The sequence below is a fragment of the Xyrauchen texanus genome, chromosome 13, assembly GCF_025860055.1.
Source record: "Xyrauchen texanus isolate HMW12.3.18 chromosome 13, RBS_HiC_50CHRs, whole genome shotgun sequence".
Taxonomy (NCBI): Eukaryota; Metazoa; Chordata; class Actinopteri; order Cypriniformes; family Catostomidae; genus Xyrauchen; species Xyrauchen texanus.
The window spans coordinates 28,653,477-28,676,708 of NC_068288.1; the positions used below are offsets into that span (position 1 = coordinate 28,653,477).

The 23,232-nt window shown below is 37.5% G+C and overlaps 1 protein-coding gene across 3 annotated transcripts in view; it reads right to left on the minus strand.

The window, feature by feature from the left end:
- The window catches only part of LOC127654394 (carboxyl-terminal PDZ ligand of neuronal nitric oxide synthase protein-like), a 182,896-nt gene that overhangs the window by 13,130 nt on the left and 146,534 nt on the right, over positions 1 to 23,232 (minus strand). For 2 of the 3 annotated variants that reach the window (XM_052141548.1, XM_052141547.1), the window contains 2 exons: positions 12,924 to 13,089; positions 6,493 to 6,642 (listed from right to left, as the gene is read on the minus strand). In XM_052141548.1, coding sequence (XP_051997508.1) covers positions 6,493 to 6,642; positions 12,924 to 13,089 — 316 coding nt within the window. Of the gene's footprint in view, positions 1 to 6,008; positions 6,643 to 12,923; positions 13,090 to 23,232 lie in introns of those variants that run through there. The other variant, XM_052141549.1, reaches the window with a different exon arrangement.

Sequence of the window (23,232 nt, forward strand, 5' to 3'; positions counted from 1 at the left end):
TAGGCTTTTGAACACAAACATTTGACAAAACCAATTTATTTTGATGCTGACAATGTCTTGGCTCTGCATGCAAGGCAAACAGATGAATGATGAGAATTGACAGGCTAAAAAAAGCATGTTGTTGTCACGGTAATCAAGGGGAAGAATGCCAACAAAAAACCTACAACTTACCACACACGACTGGTATGATTTTCTTTTCCAAGCACACCAGTGGGAAACAAGAAAAGCTTTGAGCATTCGCAAGCATTGATCTTCAAAATATGTCATCAGACAGAATTCGTTTTACTATAAGCCTTAAACAAGAACAACAGAACTAATGTGCTCTCTGGGGAAGAGAAAATGTAAGAAAAAAGCAGCCAATTATCTGTGAATACAATTGACTGCACCATTGCTCATATTGATTAGCAGAAGCACGTCAATATGGTCCTTTTACATTTAAAAAGATATAATATTCACGAGTAGAACTGCATATTCCCCTTTGCTTTCTGAATGTGGATAAATCAATACTTTTTCTTTTGTTGCACAAGGCCTAGACACATTTCCGCTAATTTCTTATGTGTTCTTCAAGATGGGTGTATACCAAATCATCAAGTTCCAATTATGGCTGTGAAGTGCTGATCGTCAGTGTTAATGCTTCTCTACAGGGCTGTCCATTATTATAGACATGTACTGTAGCTCTAGGCAGCAGTTTAAAATACCTCTCCGAGTCTCCACCACAGTAGCATATGCTAGTAGCGTATATCTGCCATGTCAGTTTTCTGAGCTGGTTTATGAGCTGCTGTCTGCTCCTGATGTATCCCAGTAGGTGTGAAAACTCTGGACCCCAATGTTCTCCAGCCAGCACATGGAGAACATACACACTTGAGCTGTTCACATGTACAGGGTGCCACAAGAACTGACAGGGTGCCACAAGTAGCTGTAGACAATGAACATTTTTAAACGTTCTAATAGTCTCTGTGGGGGGCAGGGGAAGGGCCACGATCAGATGTAACCCAAATTTAAACTTTCTTTTTATGAAAATGTATTTGTGTTAATCAACATAATGGCACAAATGCTGTCGATTGATCTTAACTTGTATTGAACCTGGAATATCCCTCTAACTTGTTATAAATATAAAATAATGGATCTAATAGCTAAATAAGAGATGTTAATTCTGACTATAGGTCAAGAGTAGGTGTTACAATTAAATCTATGCATTGTGTTGACTATCCAATGCACAGCTTAAGGAATTTAAAAACAGATTATCTGTATTCCAATGTATTGTGTTCATTTCTTATCCAAAATAAAATCTGTTTTTGGTTTTAAAAATCCACTAAATCCAGATCCATATCTTCTGAGACATGATCAATTGGCCGTCCATTTAAATCTGTGACTTCAGCGTATTTTTTAAACTATGAAATTAAATTAAGAATCGTACAAAAATCCTCAAAAGTGAACCGAAGTGACCAAATTACAGATTTCACAATGTATTGCATAATTGTATTATTTCCAGTATGGTTGACCTAACAGATGCTCAGGTCAGCGGAAGATGGGTCAAACATCAATATTTAATTTGAACCCCCTTTCCAACATGAATCTTTTAAAGTACAGGGGCTGGCGGACGGGGAAAGAAAAAGCTATGATACATTTAATGGAATTCAGTTAGGCCTGGATAACACACTATGAGAGGGTCAAGGAGGAGACCCTATAGTTCATAATGGATTTATACCATGTGACTCCCTGTTATCAATCCCACCACTAACACACATAAGATGGGGCCGTGACAACTATGAAAGGGCTGTGAAATCCATTAGTAAACTGCACTGTTAGTACTATCTAATATTCCCTTTCATATTTTAGCCTTGTTGAGTTTCCTTGGTAATTAAAAGTATATTTCACCCAAAAATGTAAATTCCGTCATTTACTCACCCTCATGTTGTTCCAATCATCTTTGATATGTATCAACTTTCACTTTCTTTCAATCTTTTTTTGTACACAATGAAAGTAAATGGTGATTGGGGCTAACGTCTGCTTTTGTTTTTGAGTAATTTTGGGATAACTAAACTATATAAGATATATTGAAATACAACCTCATATCTTTTTTTTGGTTGTCATTTTGAGCAGTATCCTGGTTGATACAACAGCACTCTAAAATGGATTTCCAAACAATTTTTTTTTTGAAAGATGGTAAACCTCAAACTGTGTCAGCACAATTAAGGTGAGACCAAAAAGCTCAACTGAAAACATAAAATAAAGATGGGGAAGTGTTTAATGGCACATTCCTACTATTAGAGTAAAAAAAAAAAAAAAAATGTTTCAGCAGACTCCTACTACAAACGTAATAGGAGACAATGGGCTGGAGTGCCCCCATTTTCATTTGACTTCAAATCAATATTTAATCAAAGACTCCGGCACATCAGAGTCAAGCAGGAACACATACTATACATCGCAACTATCTGCAAGTTTATCTAATCAAATAAACTGTTTTATTCCAAGTAGACTGTGATGCAACATAATAACAGCTTATCTACTTAATCAGCAGCTGTGTGTCTTGGAAGAATTCATTGGAACTTGATTGATCAACAACATAAAATAGCATTTCTGCAAAATGTAGCTATAATGTAACAAATTAATGTAATTTTGTTTTATGAGAGTTTTTAATTTCATGGTGTGTGGTTCTTCTGTGGCATAAATGAGAGCAAATCAATGGAACTTTAATCAAAAACTTTTTTTACACATGCATTGCTTCTCATTCTAGTCAAGTGCAGCAACAATGAAAATATGTCACTAGTCAATACAAACTGCCAGAAGGCAAGAAGGTCTCAAAGGCCCAGGGCCCATGGGAGAGAGTTTTGGGCCAACTGACCTGCCCTATCAGATCACTCTTGCATTGTCACTATGTCTTATGTATAAAATGCATTTGCAAACTTAAATGTAGTCTTAACTTAATGTTTTTATTTTAATGTATTGAATACTATTTTTGTGAATTCTGCTGATTTAAAAAAAAACCAAGATTATATTATTTCACTGGCTATCATAGTAGAGGAGGTTTTATCAAAATTGTGGGAATGTTTTGTAATCCTCTTGGGAGCGTCAGTTAGAATAGGTAGAACATGACTAAACAAATGACTGTATGCTATCGATTTATGGCAAAAAAGTCTGTCATGGAGTTAAATCAGTGGCGGATAGGCGTGGGCGTTTACAAACAGGCATTTACAATAAACCCCCACCCCCACCACACTTTGGGTGTGTGCTGAAAAGGGTTTCGCACAGGGCGCCACACAAGCTAGAACCGCTACCGAGTTGTGTTATTGCATTTTTGGCAAAATAATAACATTTCATTAAATATATGTCTATTACACTGCTCTCTAAAATATTCAATTCAGACTGATCAATCTTCCCATTCAGCGGTCTGATATTACTGAATAATGACAGCACATCTGGGTAAAGTGATATTACACCAGTAACCTAGATATTTGCGAACCATCTTTCCTACTTCAAACATCACTCTGTGATCTTTACAAGTTAATATAAAAAATGTCAACTCAAATTCAGTATAAACACCTTACAGATCTCTGACGCAAACCAGAGGTGAAAACTGGTTCTGGAGACTCTGCTGTCTCTTTCTTCTCACATAATAAACTCATTTCAACTCAAATCAATATTTCATGTCTATTTAATTATTTATTTGGCAAGTAGTCATGTAATAAGAAGGATACTCTACAATCAACTGGCCATTATCGCTAAATAACCCTCTTTAGGGTGATGTAAGACAGGGTGATCCTGACCACCTCGTTGGGGTTTATTTTGCGATAATCACCTGCTGAAGATTATCCCATTTCTTTAATGTATATAATGAGTAATGCTATAGGATTCTAGGACAAGGCCAATGAAATGTAACTGATTTGTTTCACATATTAATTAGTTGTGCTTGCTAAAACATGGAACATGAAATAATAATAATAATAAGTTCACACGGAAGTGACTTTGTGCTGTCAAGCACCACAAATAACTGATGTGATTCTGCACTAAATACAGAGGCTTCAGAAGCCATATGATCACTTTGTTTCATGGAAATAAAAAGATATTAAGTGCATAAATAGAGGAAAACAAAGACGTTAAAGAACAAATCGACACAGGGAATGCTTTCAATGTCCTGTATGCGTGGGAACACTTGCTTAACACCATATTATTTCCAGTCTAATTGTGTGCACTTGTCTGGCTCTAAATGACTACGGGCACATAGAAAGAAACAGAGAGTTAGAGGAAACCAGGAAAATAAGAACGGAGAGGTTAAAGAGATTAGTAGTTTATCAGAAATATACAGGAAAGACACTGCAACATATCACTTTTTAGAATCACAGAATAAAACATGTACAAAGTCCATATGTGAAGCAGTCAAAGGTAGACACTCTACAAGCTCTTTGAGTATGAAAATAATTAATTAAAGATGTGGGTTGTGAAAACATGCCAAACTAATTGGAGTCCCTGTTGGTTAAAGATCTAATTTACCCTTAGGGTATAATTAGCCAAGCGCCTCAGTCTAAAGCCTTTCAATTAAGAGTCTGTTCTGCCATGCATGCGAAAACAGATGTAGCTTGATAATATTATTAATTCTTAGCACTTCTGTTACAAGGTGATCCAAATGACCAGTGCAAACATGCCTTGAAATGCCCAGAAATGAAACCGCAACTGTACAACTGATGTGATAAGTACAATATCACAGGACAATGTAAATTTTATTTCATAAAGATAAACTATCTTGTGTTGTTAAAAACGATTCTTTGTGAATAACCAGCAACTGCTTCATATAGATTCTAAAGAGGCATTCACACATACAACGATTTGCAGTGACAAAAGTGTCCGGAAGTCAATCATTTACATTGAGAGTTTGCGATCCCCTGCAACAAGAGCAACAGCGACCTTTAGGGGTGGGCGAGATAACCAAAATCTTATATCACAATACGAGAAATATCTTATAATCACAATGATATATATCAGGATATAGTAACATTTTTGTTGGAAGTCAATAAAAATTGGTTAATATATTAAATAATGTAATGTAGTGCCTATTTTGACATCAGTAAATTAAATATTTCCAAAATATTCCTCTTACATAATTTTACTCTTTACTTGGAACTTGACAAAAGTTAAAGTAAAAAATAAAAACATAACCCACATTTCAGTCTGATATGTTGTTGACCAATATTATTTTATTCTAAACTTTCCTCAAGAAACTCTAGATCTTCCCAAAGCAAAATCTGACCTAAGTCTTGCTTCATTTTGAGGTGGTAAAACAGACTGCTTGTATTACGAGTGATAAGCACATTCACAGTTTGCAGATTAAATTTTTCTGGTCTGTGTTGGCTTTTCTGAACCTATATCACAGATGTCACACCTAATTAATATCAATATGCAATAAAAACCTTGTGAATGTTTCTTAAATTCTCTCACCCTCACATGGAGCCCTGCCCACTGATAGAGAAGACCAGACTGCACAGTCAAATTTCGATATTAGTGATATAGAAAAATCTATATCGACTGACACTTTATTTTATCGCCATGATATATCTCGTCATATCGCCCAGCCCTAGCGAACATTGGTGACGAAATGTGGGCATGTCCAGCAATGTGACGAAGTTCAGAAAAATTCAACTTTATGCAAATGAGCAGTCACCAGTTGGAGTGAATCCATTGGAGCAAGTGTAGGGCTATTCAATTTAGAATGATTTTAAATATTTGATATGAATAAACAGCATATTGTTTGTTTTTATATGGTTAAGGAAAATGCCCCATAAAGGAAAATATTCCAGTGAAAATCAATTCTAGGGGGCAAATAATGCCCCTTAATAACACAGTTAATTTCTGAAACTGACTACGACCAACATAATTGCCACTCTGTGACCTCCTTCCACTAAAATCGCTGTATGTGTGAACATCCCATTAGCGATCAGATAACAATGAGACAAATCTGACATGATAATTGCCCCTATACTTCAAAGTGGAGACAAAAGCATTTACTATGTCGGGCACAGTTCGCGCTTCAATATGCCATAAAATGTAACAAACAAATTGCTCACCAAAGGGTTAAAGAGATCTTGGGCTTCCAGATATTATCAAAAGTACAAACACCAGTAGACAGTTTGACGATATTGACATTAACTGACTTGGAGCATTAAGCACTGGTGTGTTATGAAGCTGTGCACAAAAAATCACTTTAAACAGCAATTTCATCTACCAAGCAGTCAGGGGGGCCGTGCTTGTTTAGCACATTGAGCAAGCGCAAAGTGCTCTCATCTTGCTGTTCCCAGCTTTCATCACTCTCATCTGTGTTTGATTCATACTCGGACGCTATGCCCGACTCACGGAATTTTAGCAGCTCTAGGCTACCCAGAAGCTTGTCTCGTGATGAGGGTGAGACATCTTGGGATGGCGAGTCGGGACAATGCTCCTGTTGGGGTGGTCCCGGAAGAAAGCGGAAACACTCAAACTTGACCAAGCACTGGTCCCTACCTATAGGACTGCCCAGTGGCAGGGCGAGCTGTGTCCCGTCGTTGAGTGGAGAGAGGACACCGTCCTCTGGTCGTGGGGTGGTGGGGTCGCACAGGACTGGGGGTACATTGGCACGGAATGTGATTTCCAGTAGACTGTCTTGAGATCCCACTGTTGAGAGAAAGGAATGCGTTATTAGAGTACATTAATGATATGTTCATTCATTAATCACATACGATAGATTGAGCAAATGATTCATTAGAATGTTCAAACTGATTACTTGGGAGTCTGTGAGTATTTTTGGCCAATTTGTAAACAGAACTGGCTCATTATTGTCATTCATTCATGAATCGGACAACAGTGGTCCTAGTGTATATTTGTTTTTGCGCGCAGCTAGCAAAGACAACACAATGGAAAGACGTGTTGCCTTTTGTTTCATTTAGCAGTTTCTTTAAATTTTAAACCCGTTACATTCAATAAAGATATTCTCTTTTTAAGACGTCCTTTTTCAGGATGGCTGAAATGAGACAGATGGGACAGTCAGGGATGAGTGCTCTTTATCATGAGGCAAATGTGAAAGACAGAACATTGAAAAGGTGCTGCTGGTTTAAATGAGTGTGCTCAGATTAACTGCTTTAAAATTATCACAGCATGAATTGTGATGGGGTGCGATGATGGGATTGAAGGATAAAAATTTTCAATTAAATTATATGATGGAACGAAACTGGTGGAACAGACTGTAAGGGCAGAGTTTAACTGTAAAAGTGTTGAAGAGTGAAAGAGAGCTGGCGAAACACATCAGGTATATTCAGAGAGGGCGAGTGAGGATGAGTTACACTGTAACATTGTAACTGCACTGTAATTAACCACAGCAGGAGAAACGAGAAGAAAGGTGGAGCAGAACAGACTTGAAACAAGTGGAAGATGACTACACATCCAGAGTGAGGAGAGGAAAATATAGTTGAATACCGGTGATGGGGAAGCTACTTTGAAAATGTAGTTTGCAAAGCTCATAGCACCTCATAACATTAAATTATTGAAGGTGAAGTGTGTAACTTTTTTATGTCAAAATATGTTCTAATATCCCAGTTTTATTGTTCACTGACAAATATAAGTAAATCTTTCATGGGTTACCTCCCCCAAAATTGTAAAAGAGTAAGTGTAAAAACCTCCCAAGCACTATTATAACATTGACGTTTATATTTTGAGTGGCCGGATCAGCTCATCCCATCACTTTCTAACTCAAACTATAGCGCGAGTTTGGGGCTGTTCAACCGGAAAAACATGAATGTCCAAGGCAGACTTGTTACAGAGGTAAACTTAGCTGCTAAACTTGCTAAAAGACAGAGAACAGAGTAAAACCAGAGTGAACATTTACAAGGTGGAGAACTTTTTGGGATTTGATTCTTGCCGTGTTGTTTCTTGACATGTAAGCTACACTCTTTGCGTATTGCCACACAAGTTAGCACATTTTTGTCGAGCTTCAGATAAATTTGTAAGATACTCGGTATGTGTATCTGGAACAATGTGCTTTGGACAGATGAATACAAAGTTGAATTGTTTGAGAATAGTAAAAGAAGGCATGTGTGGCGCAAACCAAAGACAGCATTTAAGCACAAGAACATCATACAAACTGTGAAGCATGGGGGTGGAAATGTCATGGTTTGGGGCTGCTTTGCTGCAGCAGGGCCTGGCCAGCTCACTATCATAGAATCCACTAAGAATTCTTCATTGTATTAAAGGGTGCTTGAGGAAAATGTAAGACCATCTGTCCAAAAATATATGCTCAAGTGGACGTGGACTATACAACATGAAGGAATGGCTCAAAAGAAAGAAATGGAGAGATCTGGAATGGCCAAATCAAACCCCAGATCTTAATCCCATTGAGATGCTGTGGGGTGATTTGAACTGGGCTGTGCAGAAAGTGAAGAAACCTGAAACAATTTTGCATGGAGGTGTGGGAAAAACGTTCTCCCAGTCAATATCAGAGACTTGCAGACGTTATAGCAAACGTCTGCAAGTCAAAGGTGGCAATACCAGTTATTAGGGCATAGGGTGTCCTAACTTTTTCCTCAGTAGGCATTAGCATCTTTGTAAATTTTTTGTTAAATAAATGATATCATGTTTAAAATGTCATTGTTTTTGGTTCAATCACCTTAATCTATAGATATTGTTTGAAAGAAGATCAAATATTGATATGTCCATATTTCTTAAAAAATAACAAAATATTTCATAGGGTGTCCTATTTTTTTTCACATGAATGTAAATATATATATATACACTGGCAGCCAAAAGTTTAAAATAATGTACAGATTTTGCTGTTTTGGAAGGAAATTGGTACTTTAATTCACCAAAGTGTCATTCAACTGTAGGATTATACATGCAGAAGAATTGAAACAACATGATTTGAATCTAGGATTTTTAATCTTTGCAATCCTGGAATTCCTCGGCATCATAAAGTAACGGACCAAGCTTCAACTTCCTACTGAATGCCTATCCTTGGACAATAAAATGGTCAAGACACTCTAAACAACCTAATTTAAAGCAAAAGGGTCATGGGTCAGAAAGGCCCTCTGCACAACCTCTTGATCTTCCACACAGAGTTAAAGCAGACTTTTCCTTGAAAGGTTTCCAAAAGACCATCAGATTTGCACGACTTGAATACGAAGATATTTCATCTTAATCAGGAACAGTTTACACAGTCCAGCAATTTACTGATTTAGCCTTCTAAAATGTACAGAATGCATTACAATCCACGATTTATACAAGACCTAGTCTTTTCTTTGAACTGCGGTAACTTGTATAACTGACAAATGAATGATTATAGCCTGATGTACCTCTTTAAAATGTGTGTAATGTTTTCTCCATGTGGTATAACCAAGAAATTAACCAGTATGATTTGTAACCTGGGATTTTCATGTTTTGTTAACTACATGTATAATATCCATGAAATCTTTTTAATGTTTAGTATGTAAGCTTTCGCTGGCATATGCAGAGAAAGCTAATGACAACGAATATCATGTCTCTTGTACCATTCTCAAGATATAAAATGTAATGATTAAATATGCACTATTTTTGACCGGGAGATTTGTAAGAATCTGAAACAACAAACCATAAATCAACTGTCGGAAAAGACAGCTCTCTGATTGGTGCAGGACACCTTTGAGGATGCGGCCAATTTCAGTTCAAATGTTTCCAAACAGGAAGACATTTTTTCAGTATTCTCTCTTTCTTCTCTTCCTCTCTGCTCTTCGGTCGTCTCTCTCGCTCTGCTGACTGCCAGGTCCATGTCATGTGAAGTTCAAGGAAGCTCGGGACTCGACGTCCTGAGAAAGCTCATCACTCTCTATGGTTCACAAACCCATGAGAAGGCTTCGCTTCAAAGCCAACCTCATCATTCATACAGACAATAACTTCGATCTTACAGAGATCAAAAACATAGACGGAACAAACTTTCGACAAAGCGCCAAGAACCAAGCAACACAAAGAATGCAAGAAAACACCACAAAGACATGCAAGTACATCTCCAATATTGTGCTCAAAGTGCTTGTGTATTAATTCAATAATTTGGGTAATCCGATAGCAAATCGATGCAGACACAATGATAGATAAATGGTTCTTAAGGCATTGTCAACAGACTCCATAAAGTTCATTTTCACTGTACTGATCATTTATTTCTCATTCTGTCACTCTTTTCACCAACCTGTCTCATGTATATATATACGTGTTAGATTAGATTTATGTTTAGAATAGTAATAAAGTTGGTCTCTATTCAAAGATGAATGACTGTGGTATATTTTGATAAATAATCTCATCCCTGTTTCTAAAATATTTTGCTTCAAAGCTGTACCTAAATACGTGTGATATTATTTTCAATAAGCCATGAGAATAATATCACTCCAATAAGTGAATTAATCATAATTCACTTATTAATGCTAATTCCTGACAGTAGAAATTGTGAGTTGATACAATGAGACGTGCATTACAATTTTAACACCTCCAATTGAATCCAATTAGCCTATCAGAAGCTAATTGGCTAATTGCCTAAAGGCTTGACATACATTTCTGGAATTTTCCAAGCAGCTTAAAGGCAAAGTTAGTGTTTGCAAACTTCTGACCCACTGGAATTGTGATATAGTCAATTAAATGTGAAACTATCTGTCAGTAAACAATTACTAAGTAGATGTCCTAAACGACTAGCCAAAACTATAATTTGAAAATATAAAATATGTGTGGTTAAAAAAATTAGTTTTAATGAATTCAACCTAAGCGTATGTAAACATCTGACTTCAAATGTATTTATATATATATATATAGTGGGTACGGAAAGTATTCAGACCCCCTTACATTTTTCACTCTTTGTTATATTGCAGCCATTTGCTAAAATCATTTAAGTCAAAACCAATTTTCCTCATTATTGTACACACAGCACCCCATATTGACAGAAAAACACAGAATTGTTGACATTTTTGCACATTTATTAAAAAAGAAAAACTGAAATATCACATGGTCCTATGTATTCAGACCCTTTGCTGTGACACTCATATTTAACTCAGGTGCTGTCCATTTCTTCTGATCATCCTTGAGATGGTTCTACACCTTCAATTGAGTCCAGCTGTGTTTGATTATACTGACTGGACTTGATTAGGAAAGCCACACACCTGTCTATATAAGACCTTACAGCTCACAGTGCATGTCAGAGCAAATGAGAATCATGAGGTCAAAGGAACTGCCTGAAGAGCTCAGAGACAGAATTGTGGCAAGGCACAGATCTGGCCAAGGTTACAAAAAAATTTCTGCTGCCCTTAAGGTTCATAAGACCACAGTGGCCTCCATAATCCTTAAATGGAAGACGTTTGGGACGACCAGAACCCTTCCTAGAGCTGGCCGTCTGGCCAAACTGAGCTATCGAGGGAGAAGATGCCTTGGTGAGAGAGGTAAAGAAGAACCCAAAGATCACTGTGGCTGAGCTCCAGAGATGCAGTCGGGAGATGGGAGAAAGTTGTAGTAAGTCAACCATCAATGCAGCCATCCACCAGTCGGGGCTTTATGGCAGAGTGGCCAGACGGAAGCCTCTCCTCAGTGCAAGACACATGAAAGCCCGCATGGAGTTTGCTAAAAAAAACACCTGAAGGACTCCAAGATGGTGATAAATAAGATTCTCTGGTCTGATGAGACCAAGACAGAACTTTTTGGCCTTAATTCTAAGCGGTATGTGTGGAGAAAACCAGGCACTGCTCATCACCTGTCCAATACAGTCTCAACAGTGAAGCATGGTGGTGGCAGCATCATGCTGTGGGGGTGTTTTTCAGCTGCAGGGACAGGACGACTGGTTGCAATCGAGGGAAAGATGAATGCGGCCAAGTACAGGGATATCCTGGAAGAAAACCTTCTCCAGAGTGCTCTGGACCTCAGACTGGGCCGAAGGTTCACCTTCCAACAAGACAATGACCCTAAGCACACCGCTAAAATAACGAAGGAGTGGCTTCACAACAACTCCGTGACTGTTCTTGAATGGCCCAGCCAGAGCCCTGACTTAAACCCAATTGAGCATCTCTGGAGAGACCTGAAAATGGCTGTCCGCTAACGCTTACCATCCAACCTGACAGAACTGGAGAGGATCTGCAAGGAGGAATGGCAGAGGATACCCAAATCCAGATGTGAAAAACTTGTTGCATCTTTCCCAAAAAGACTCATGGCTGTATTAGATCAAAAGGGTGCTTCTACTAAATACTGAACAAAGGGTCTGAATACTTAGGACCATGTGATATTTCAGTTTTTCTTTTTAATAAATGTGCAAAAATGTCAACAATTCTGTGTTTTTCTGACAATATGGGGTGCTTTGTGTACAATAATGAGGAAAAAAATTAACTTAAATGATTTTAGCAAATGGCTGCAATATAACAAAGAGTGAAAAATTTAAGGGGTCTGAATACTTCCCGTACCCACTGTGTATATGTGTATATGTGTATATATATATATATATATATATATATATATATATATATATATATATATATACATACACACACACACATATACATACATATATAATTGAGCCAACAACACAGTAAAAAAAAAAAAAAAGCATTTAACTAATTATTTTGCAATACAAAAGGTAATTAAACAAACAAAAAAAAAAAATTCCCTAAAATGCAGCACAGGGACTCAAATCGGCGAATCATCTTGTATTTGACTGGCTGTTTAACTGATCCCCTTGAATGCATTGCATAAAATGTTTTTTGTTCCTCTGAAAACAATGTGATATTAATATCAACACTGCATTTTGTCATGCTACATCGCTTCTTGTTGGAAAAAGTAGCTTTTTAATGGAAAAGCTTTACTATATTGAAAACTGCTGAACTACAGTCACACTAGAGAGAAATTTATTTAGGACTATTGTTACTGTTAGTTACTCCCCAACACTGCTTAACACAGGACATCTTACTCACTAGAGTCATGTCCAGACAGTTTGAGCTCCAGTTCTTGAACCTGTTTGACCAGGAGAGCAATATGCTGTAGCAGATCCTTATTCTGCAATAGCAACTGATGAACTCGAGCCTGGGCTTCAATCCTCGCCGCAGCCTCTGCGGAGAGCTGATCCTTCAGCAGATGAACCTAAAGTACACACACACAGAAGTATTTAAAAAAGATACTATACAGTGCCTAATTAAGCTACAAGCAGGTACAAAAGTTCATAACAGGCTTTTCACAACTGACATTGTTAACCCTGTTTAAAAAAAAGAAATCTGGTTTATCTTATTCCATGTTGCACAATATCACACTACACCAAACAAAGTTATTTATTAATACTGGGTCGTCAAGCTTCGAGATTTTACATTGTACATTTGTAAGTTAACATTCTTATTTGCATATTTATGAGTTTAATAACATTGATTGGATTAACTGCTTGTTAATCTGCAGAAATGATGCCTTGTAAATCCAGTCTGGATGTCTGAAGTTTTCTGAAACACACTACAAAATAATAATGTCTCTTCAACATTTATTTATTTTACATTTTTTGGAGTGATGAAAATGTATTTGCCATCAAAAGTTTAGCAAAATAATTATAAAACATTTTTCGCTCTATTTTTTTTTTTCTATGATTGCCACTAAAAACAAGTAAGGTAATTGGTATTTCTATTGCATCTAAAGAACCGATGACAAACTTTGTGAAATGTTAAAATGAAGTTCATCTCATTTACTGTGTGGGTTATTGCCATTCATGCAAACCAGAGAACAGGACTTTCATCCAAATAACCTTTTCTACCTCTACATCATGAAAGATTTTTTTATTTTATTCTTTATATATTTTTTTTGTGCTCTGTTTAGCTGTTTTTATGTTCCTGACATCAAAGGTATTTCAAGAGCAAAGATGAACAAATCTGAAGCAACAGCAGAAGGACAAATGCCTCTGATAGAAAGGCGATTACTTACCTATGATCAAGAGAAATTAACTGAATGCCAAAGCTGATAACAAGAAAAATTACTTGGTTAAAAACTTTCACTAAATACCTATTCAACTTTCACATCTGCAAGGTCAAGTTATTAACTTGAAAGTGTTTGTCTCATACTAAATTGTCAAAAATGCAATCAAAATCTAACATAAAACAAAGGCAATTTGAGTAAACACAAAATACATTTTTTTTTTTTTTTTTTTTAATGATTACGTTATTTATTGAAGCAAAAAATGTTAGATACCAACCGGGCATGTGTGAAAAAGTATTTGCCCCCTTAGTATATCTTCAAATCTTTGAAACTGCATTCATAATGTTGTTCAGCTGGACTAGACACACCCAGGCCTGATCACTGCCAACCCTGTTCAATCAAATCAACACCTAAATATAACTTTTTCAGCAGCATGAAGTTGGCTAAAAGGTCTCACACAGTTTCACACTATGCCAAGGTTGAAATAAATTCCAGAAATGAAGAGGAAAAATGCGATTGGAATACATCAGTCTGAGAAGCGTTACAAAGCTATTTCAAAGGCTGTGGGACTCCAAAGAACCACCGTGAGAGCCATTATCACCAAATGAAGAAAGATTTGCAAAGTAGTGAACCTTTCCAGAAGTGGTCAACCTTCCAAAATTCTTCCAAGAGCACAGCAACGACTCACCCAGGAAGTCACAAAAAAGCAGAGGACAACATCCAAGAAACTGCAGGCCTCTCTCGCATCAATAAATGTCACTGTTCATGACTCCACTATCAGAAAGACACTGGCCAAAAATGCCATCCATGGAACAGTGGTGAGGCTAAAATCACTGCTAACCCAGAAGAATTTTAAGGCTCGTCTGAAGTTTGCCAAAACACACCTTGATGATCCTCAAACCTTTTGGGAGAATGTCCTGTGGACTGATGAGTAAAAAGTGGAACTGTTTGGAAGACAGGTGTTCTGTTTTATCTGGCGTATATCAAACCCAGAATTCCACAAAAAGAACATCATACCTACTGTCAAGCATGTTGGAGGTAGTGTGATGGTATGGGGTTCAGGGCCAGGGAGACTTGCAGTAATTGAGAGAAACATTAATTCTGCTCTCTACCAGAAATCCTAAAGGAGAATGTCCAGTCATCAGTGTGTGAGTTGAAGCTCAAGCGCAACTGGATTATGCAGCAAGACAATGATCAGACCTGCAATGTGGCTGAACTAAAGCAGTTATGCAAAGAAGAGTGGGCCCAAATTTCACCACATCATTGTGAAAGACTGACTCCAGTTATATGAAGCATTTGGTTGCAGTTGTTGCAGCTAAATGTGGCACAACCACCTATTAAGTTTAAGGGGGCAGTTTGTTTTTAACATGGGTGGTATAGGTGTTAGGTATATATATATATATATATTAGGGCTGTCGATTTAATGCGTTAATTCAGTGCAAATGAACTAAGGGATCTCAAGATGTGTTTAAAGATTGAGTATTAAACTATATTTAACTTGACACAGTGACCTAAACATTTTATGTTTATGACGCAACACACCCACACCCGAGATGTCTAACGTAGGTGTAAATTGACAGGCCCTTAAACAAGCCCTCATAATAAATCTCGAACTGATTGACAAATTCACTTGTGAATTGATGTGAACTGTATGCCAATGATTGTCTTATGTTCAATAATATGGTAGTAAACAATACATTGTATTGTAAAACCGCTTTTTGTATCGTCTTATTAATGATTAACTCTTCAGCTACAGGAATGTAAAGCATTTTAATTATCTGAATATATATATATTAATTAATGTAAATTAATGTAATTAATTTGATTAAACATTTTAATCGATTGACAGCCCTAATAAATATATATATATATATATATATATATATATATATATATATATATATATATATATATATATATATATATATATATTTATTAGGGCTGTCAATCGATTAAAATGTTTAATCAAATTAATTACATTAATTTACATTAATTAATCGCGATTAATAACATATACAAATATTTGCTGAGAAAGCCCCTCATATAACAATAATTCAATATATAATGATGAAATAATTCTATATAGTTATCTTTAAATATAAAAAAATTATATATGTATATATATAAAATTCAGATAATTAAAATGTATTACTTTCATGAGGCAGAAGAGTTAATAATTAATAAGACAATACAAAAAGCGGCTTTAGAATACAATGTATTGTTTACTACCATATCATAATCATAGGCATAGGCATACAGTTCACAGAAATCAATTTCACAAGTGAAATTTTCAATCAGTTAGAGATTTATCATGAGGGCTTGTTTAAGGACCCGTCAATGTACACCTCCGTCAGACTTTTTTTTTTTTTAGAAACAAGCCAGGGGTATACATAGTACACAATACTACAGATATATTTTACAATAATGACATTATATTCATTACATAGTGCAATGGTTTTCAATGATTTGGAGTTGTTGGAGGTACAAATAGTATTTAAATAATATTTCAAGTCTTTACAAAAAAGTGCAAATAGGGGCTTTATAGACATACATTTACACTTATGTATTAAAAACCTGGCAAGAAAAATAAACAGATTAATCAGAAAATATTAACTTAAGTTATCAAAACTGTGAAAACCAAATAAAACATCTTTATTAAGCAAAGAAAAACTAGTTAAAATAGAGGTACATACAAAAAACAAAATTTTCTCCAAAATACTACAGCGAGGACACATTCCCAAAAAATGTGAGGGGCAGATTCATCTACAGCATTACAGGAGCAGCAAAGTGGATCTATTTCAGGGAGCATGTTTCTTCAATGAAGATTGACTGGGTAAAAATGGTGTAACAGTTTAAAGGACACATCCTTAACCTCGTTGGTAATTAAATATGTATGAGGTAAAGACCATACGACCTGCGTCAGACATGCTTGTGTCGCGTCTCGGGTGTGTTGCGTCATAAAAGTTAAATGTTTAGGTCACCGTGTCAAGTTAATTATAGTTTAATACTCAATCTTTAAACACATCTTGAGATCTGTTAGTTCGCATTTGAGCTCCTTCAAGTGATTTGAACGCAAGAATGTAACGCATGTTTGTGTTGTGTGTCCGCTGAAGGGTTGTTAATGTTTTGTTCACTGTATAAACTGCGCGTTGCTCACACAGCTGAAATTTCACTTACTGCCCTCTGGAGTAAAAAGGTGGCACTACAAGCTTGCATTTCTCATGAATTTCTCAGGAAAGCATTGCGATTAATTGCGTAAATTGTTTTAACGCATTGTTTTTTGTTAAATTAATCGCACGTTATTAAATCGACAGCCCAAATATATATATATACAGTCAGGTCCATAAATATTGGGACATCAACACAATTAAAATCTTTTTCTCCAAATCAGGTGAACGGTGTAGGAATTACATCAGTTTGTATATGTGCCTCCCACTTTTTAAGGGACCAAAAGTAATGGGACAGATTAACAATCATAAATCAAACTTTCACTTTTTAATACTTGGTTGCAAATCCTTTGCAGTCAATTACAGCCTGAAGTCTGGAACGCATATCACCAGACGCTGGGTTTCATCCCTGGTGATGCTCTGCCAGGCCTCTACTGCAACTGTCTTCAGTTCCTGCTTGTTCTTGGGGCATTTTCCCTTCAGTTTTGTCAGCAAGTGAAATGCATGCTCAATGCTTTTGAGCATGCTTTTGTCAGCAGTCACATCATCTATAAATACAAGACAACCAGTTCCATTGGCAGCCATACATGCCCACGCCATGACACTACCACCACCATGCTTCACTGATGAGGTGGTATGCTTTGGATCATGAGCAGTTCCTTTCCTTCTCCATACCCTTCTCTTCCCATCACTCTGGTACAAGTTGATCTTTGTCTCATCTGTCCATAGGATGTTGTTCCAGAACTGTGAAGGCTTTTTTAGATGTTGTTTGGCAAACTCTAATCTGGCCTTCCTGTTTTTGAGGCTCACCAATGGTTTACATCTTGTGGTGAACCCTCTGTATTCACCCTGGTGAAGTCTTCTCTTGATTGTTGACTTTGACACACATACACCTACCTCCTGGAGAGTGTTCTTGATCTGGCCAACTGTTGTGAAGGGTGTTTTCTTCACCAGGGAAAGAATTCTTCAGTCATCCACCACAGTTGTTTTCCGTGGTCTTCCGGGTCTTTTGTTGTTGCTGAGCTCACCGGTGTGTTCTATCTTTTTAAGAATGTTCCAAACAGTTGATTTGGCCACACCTAATGTTTTTGCTATCTCTCTGATGGGTGATTTTTTAGAGACAGCTCTTTGGATCTCATATTGAGAGTTGACAGCAACAGATTCCAAATGCAAATAGCACACTTGAAATGAACTCTGGACCTTTTATCTGCTCCTTGTAAATGGGATAATGAGGGAATAACACACATCTGGCCATGGAACAGCTGAGCAGCCAATTGTCCCATTACTTTTGGTCCCTTAAAAAGTGGGAGGCACATATACAAACTGTTGTAATTCCTACACCGTTCACCTGATTTGGATGTAAATACCCTCAAATTAAAGCTGAAAGTCTGCAGTTAAAGCACATCTTGTTTGTTTCATTTAAAATCCATTGTGGTGGTGTACAGAGCCAAAAAGATTAGAATTGTGTCGATGTCCCAATATTTATGGACCTGACTGTATATTTATATTTGAAAATTGTATTTTGTGTTTACTCAGGTTGCCTTTGTTTTATGTTATATCTAATTTGAAGGTCTAAAACAATTAAGAATGACAAATACACAAAAATTGAAGAAATCAGGAAGGGGGAAAATATTTTTTCACAGCAATGTATGTCAAGCTAGATAAAGACAACTGGTCTCATTCACTAATAACTGCATATAAGTTAAACACTTGTGCCCACTGCCCAGAAACGATATCAGCAGGACATAAATTTGTTCTCACCCAATGGTTGTGCTATGGCTGGGCTACCGGGGCTTGAGCCACGAATGTTTTCAGTACAGCCCTGAATGTTTTTATAATCATGTACATGTAGCTGTACCAAAAGTACCAGTGCTTCGTAACAAGTTGATACTAAAATATAAATATTAGGGCAAAAATCTTAATAAAAATAAATTTCATGACATGCCAATTAATTAATTAATTACAACATCATTATTTGCTGAGAAAGGCCCCCAAATAAGGATAATTCATATAAATTGTGGCGAGCCAGCCATGTGCTTGCCGGTGTTGCCCCTGGAAACCTTAATTAGCAGAGCAGAGACACTGTCATCAAGAGAGAAAAGAGTTAAGAAGCATGAGAATGTAAGCAAGATCTCCAAGAGGAAAGCTCATGTGTGTTCTCTCTTATCATTACAGAGACCAACTGACTGCTCCTGCTGTGTGCTCCACTCTGCTTGCACCTCTCTTCAACACTCTCATAGCCTGAATTCCAGTCTCTGATGCAGGCATCCTCAGCCTTCCTCAGATACCGGGACTCACACTTGCCACCACCACCACTCCTCACACTCTCCTCCCCAACACACTCACTACCTTTAATAAAGAACCCTTTTTGGGCATAAAAATACCTGTTCGTCTTGTGCCTCATTCAACATAACCCCACATCTGTTGGAGAATGCAGGCAATATTGGTGTCGAGGCCAGACGAACTCAAATCAATCAAATCAAATCACTTTATTGTCACACTACCATATACACAAGTGCAACAGTAGGTGAAATTCTTGTTTGCAGTTCCGAGCAACATAGCAGCCATGACAGTGACGAGACATATACCAATTACAGTAAACAACATACTTACACAACACAATTTACATATCAAATGTACACATACTTGCACAACACAATACTCACTCACAATTGTTCTGCTGTTTCACCCACAGAAAGTACCCTCTCCCCCAAAATGGATGATTTTATACAGCACCTGGCAGTGGAAGCCCTCAGACAGCAGCAAATATGTGAACAGCTGGCCACAAGACTGGATCGGACAGAGCGCGAGGTTGCGTGTCTGCGAGCAGGGAATGCTGGGCACACAGCCTTATCAGCTACTCGTATATCAGCCCACCACATACAGACAAAGCTCACAGAGCAAGATGATGTGGAGGATTATTTGCACACCTTCGAGGTCATGGCCATCTGCAAGAGTTGGGACCTTGAAGAGTGGGCGTGCACTCCTGTTTTTAACTGGAGAGGCACAGTGCACCTATTAATATTTTCCTCCCAGGGTAGCAGACGACTATGACACTCTGAACTCTGAGATATTGGCCCAGGTGGGACCTGGAAGAGGGCGTGCACTCCTGTTTTTAACTGGAGAGGCACAGTGCACCTAATAATATTTCCCTCCCAGGGTAGCAGACGACTATGACACTCTGAACTCCGAGATATGACCCTGGTGGGACTGTCCCGGTATGTGCAGCCCTGCGTTTCCATGAGTGGACGAATGATACCTGTGGTTCTGTCGTGTTCAGTCTGCTCAGCTGTTCCATTTGGCCCATATATGGTTGCATCCCGGTCAGCCTAACGTGGCACATGTTGCTGAAAAAGTGGTTGTAGACAAACTTATTTTGCAGAGCTGATCGAGGCATTGGAGCTTGCAGAGTCAGCGCATGCCGGAGAGAGGGTCCCAACATTCACTAGGAGACAGCAGGAGAGGTGACACACTGAGTGGCACCTCACCAACAGAGTGGATGGTTGTAGCGGGTCCACGAGAGGATCCCATGTAACTGGATGTCCAAGAAGTGCACATCTGGATGGCGGGATGCGCATTAAAAGAGCTAGCATCAATTATTTATTAGTTATTTTATAATTTAAAAATTTAATTCTAAATTTAAGATGCAAATTAATGACGAATTATGATTTCTGTATGAAAATGTTTGCTTATGTTTTTACGAACAAATATGTGGGTGCACAATTAGGGCTCTGGGATCTGTTTAGCGCACAATTCACGAACGTTCATAAAAGAAAACAACAAAAATACACCAAGGCAGTCTGCTGCACACCATGTTATGAAATACTGTTGGGTACGTCCTTCCAATGAGAAATGACCACCTACAAAGTTTTCGTAAGTGATTAGGATGTCCTCCGGTGTCCTTCAGGACTCCTAAGATTCTATCCAGTGATAGCCGGGCGAGTCCATTTCACCAGTGACTTATTCTGAGCACCGTCTAAGTGTCTGTGTGTTCCCAAAGGCACAGTGGCCTCTCTCTGAGGGGTCCTGGGTGATTTATGACCATGCTTAAAAAGTATGCCTGCTCGTGCTGCTCACCCTTAAGAACAATACATTCCCCAGACAAAGCCAATGAGCCATCAAAAGCAGGCTGGCAGGGAGTAGAGCAAAAATTTAGGAAAACAATTACCAAACTGTAAATGTGGACTGAAAGCTTAGTTAAAATTCAGCTGCCTTGCATACATTTTTGAGTGTACATGTTTGTTTGTGTGTGTGGGTGTCTTTTCTGACAGAGAGTGCTTGTCATTGGGAAAAGAGCTGCCTAGCATGACAAAAGATCATGGTAGGCATGTGAATGTATACAAGCCTCATATTTCAAAGTGCCACCGTTTATATCTCATTCTAATTGGGGACATTTATCAGTCAAGTCAGAGCAAAAGTTTGAGCATTAAAAAAAAATTAAATAAAAAAAAAAAACAAAAAAAAATGAAAAAGTGTTATTTCTTATGTGTATTTAACTATTGTCTGTCAACAAAACAACAAAAGAATAAATAACAATAACCAACATTTATCTTATTATTTTTGAGTTTGCAATGCAAAAAAAAAAAAAAAAAGAACTCTGCAAGTAGGGATACAAGATAAAAAAACAAATGGTGATATATATGGATGATCTGCAATACGTTTTGGCAGTAACCCTAGCTTGACTTTTCATAAATTAACCAGAAATTTTTCAGTTGATCAAACAACAGCTGAGGGTCTGGCGACGCGAGTCAAAATTTACAACACAACAGTCTCAGAACTTTAGAATACAATATACAGTAAATACATAATATAAATCTAAATAAGCCATTTTTTTTCATGGAAAACTGATTAAAAAACTACTGCAAAAGAAAAGATATTCAAAAGGTTTCAGAACATTTGGATCTAAAAAAAAAATACAAATTACTTTCACCCTACATAACCTACAACATTCTTAATGTTAATTTGTGTAGTTCATGTTCTTTCCTTACAATCCAATTCTCCGTTTTTTAACCAAGTTCCACTGCAGTCATTTTTTATTTTTATAAATGCATCACCCAACATGCATCCCAGTGGTCAACAACAGACACGCATATAAACAAGCAGTTCAAAGAAAATATGCTATGACTTAAAAAGACAAATAAATTAACCAACCAAAAAAAGAAAAATAGATTTCACATATTATTTACATAAATGACCCAATTGCCCCCTCTCCACTGCTCCTCCCCGTCAACCAAAAAATAAGTACCCATCCACATTTTCCACATCCTGTGAAGCATCAGTGTTGCTCTAGGGGGCTTACACACTTTTGCTTCACTACGATCAAGTCCATCAAAAGATTGAAGATTCCTCCCAATATTATATCATAAGGGGTGCCAGTGGTTTGCAACATCCCTACAAGATCTATAAAAAAAGCCCTGATCATCAGTGTTAGGTGCGTAAATATTAGACAAAAACCAACCTTTTCCCCTGAAATTCTGCCACTCTACGAAAGAAAAACTTGCGCATTAACCCCGTGCAAACAGCGCCAACCAGCGTCCATCCCTCTAAACTCAAACAGTCCATGTACACCTACGAGATCACATGCGACAACTTAGTCTAAATAGTCTATAAAACAAACTCCAGCCCATAAGCGGAATAAACATATGCACACACAATTTGTTTTTAGATTCATCTAATTAACGGTCTCGAAGGTGTGTTCCTCCACAAAACAAGCTTCAGCCTCTAGCGGAACCAGCACAAAAAAATAAATAAACAGAAAAAAAAACGGGGCCGTTCAGTTCACCTGGCAGTCAAAATCACTCCAATGCCCAGCAAGAAATATTTCACAAAACCAACTCCAGCCAACAGGAGGCATAAGCACACAAAATGAGCAGTTCATCCACAAGCTGTACCAAAAAAATTATATTACACAAACAAACTCCAGCCGCTAGGCGGAACCAGCACAAAGAGAAATGAAAAAGACGCCCAGCTTCCTCGGACAGTCGAGCGTATTTCTAATGAGACAGGTCCACTAGACCGCAACATGGAAATCACCAAAAGGCTCACCCCAATGTTTTTATGAAAGACAGTGCTTGCTGTGAGCATGTAGATACTTTGCAGCCATCCTTAGCAGGGGTGTAAAATAACAAATTACAAATACTCACGTAATGTAATTAACTACTTTTCC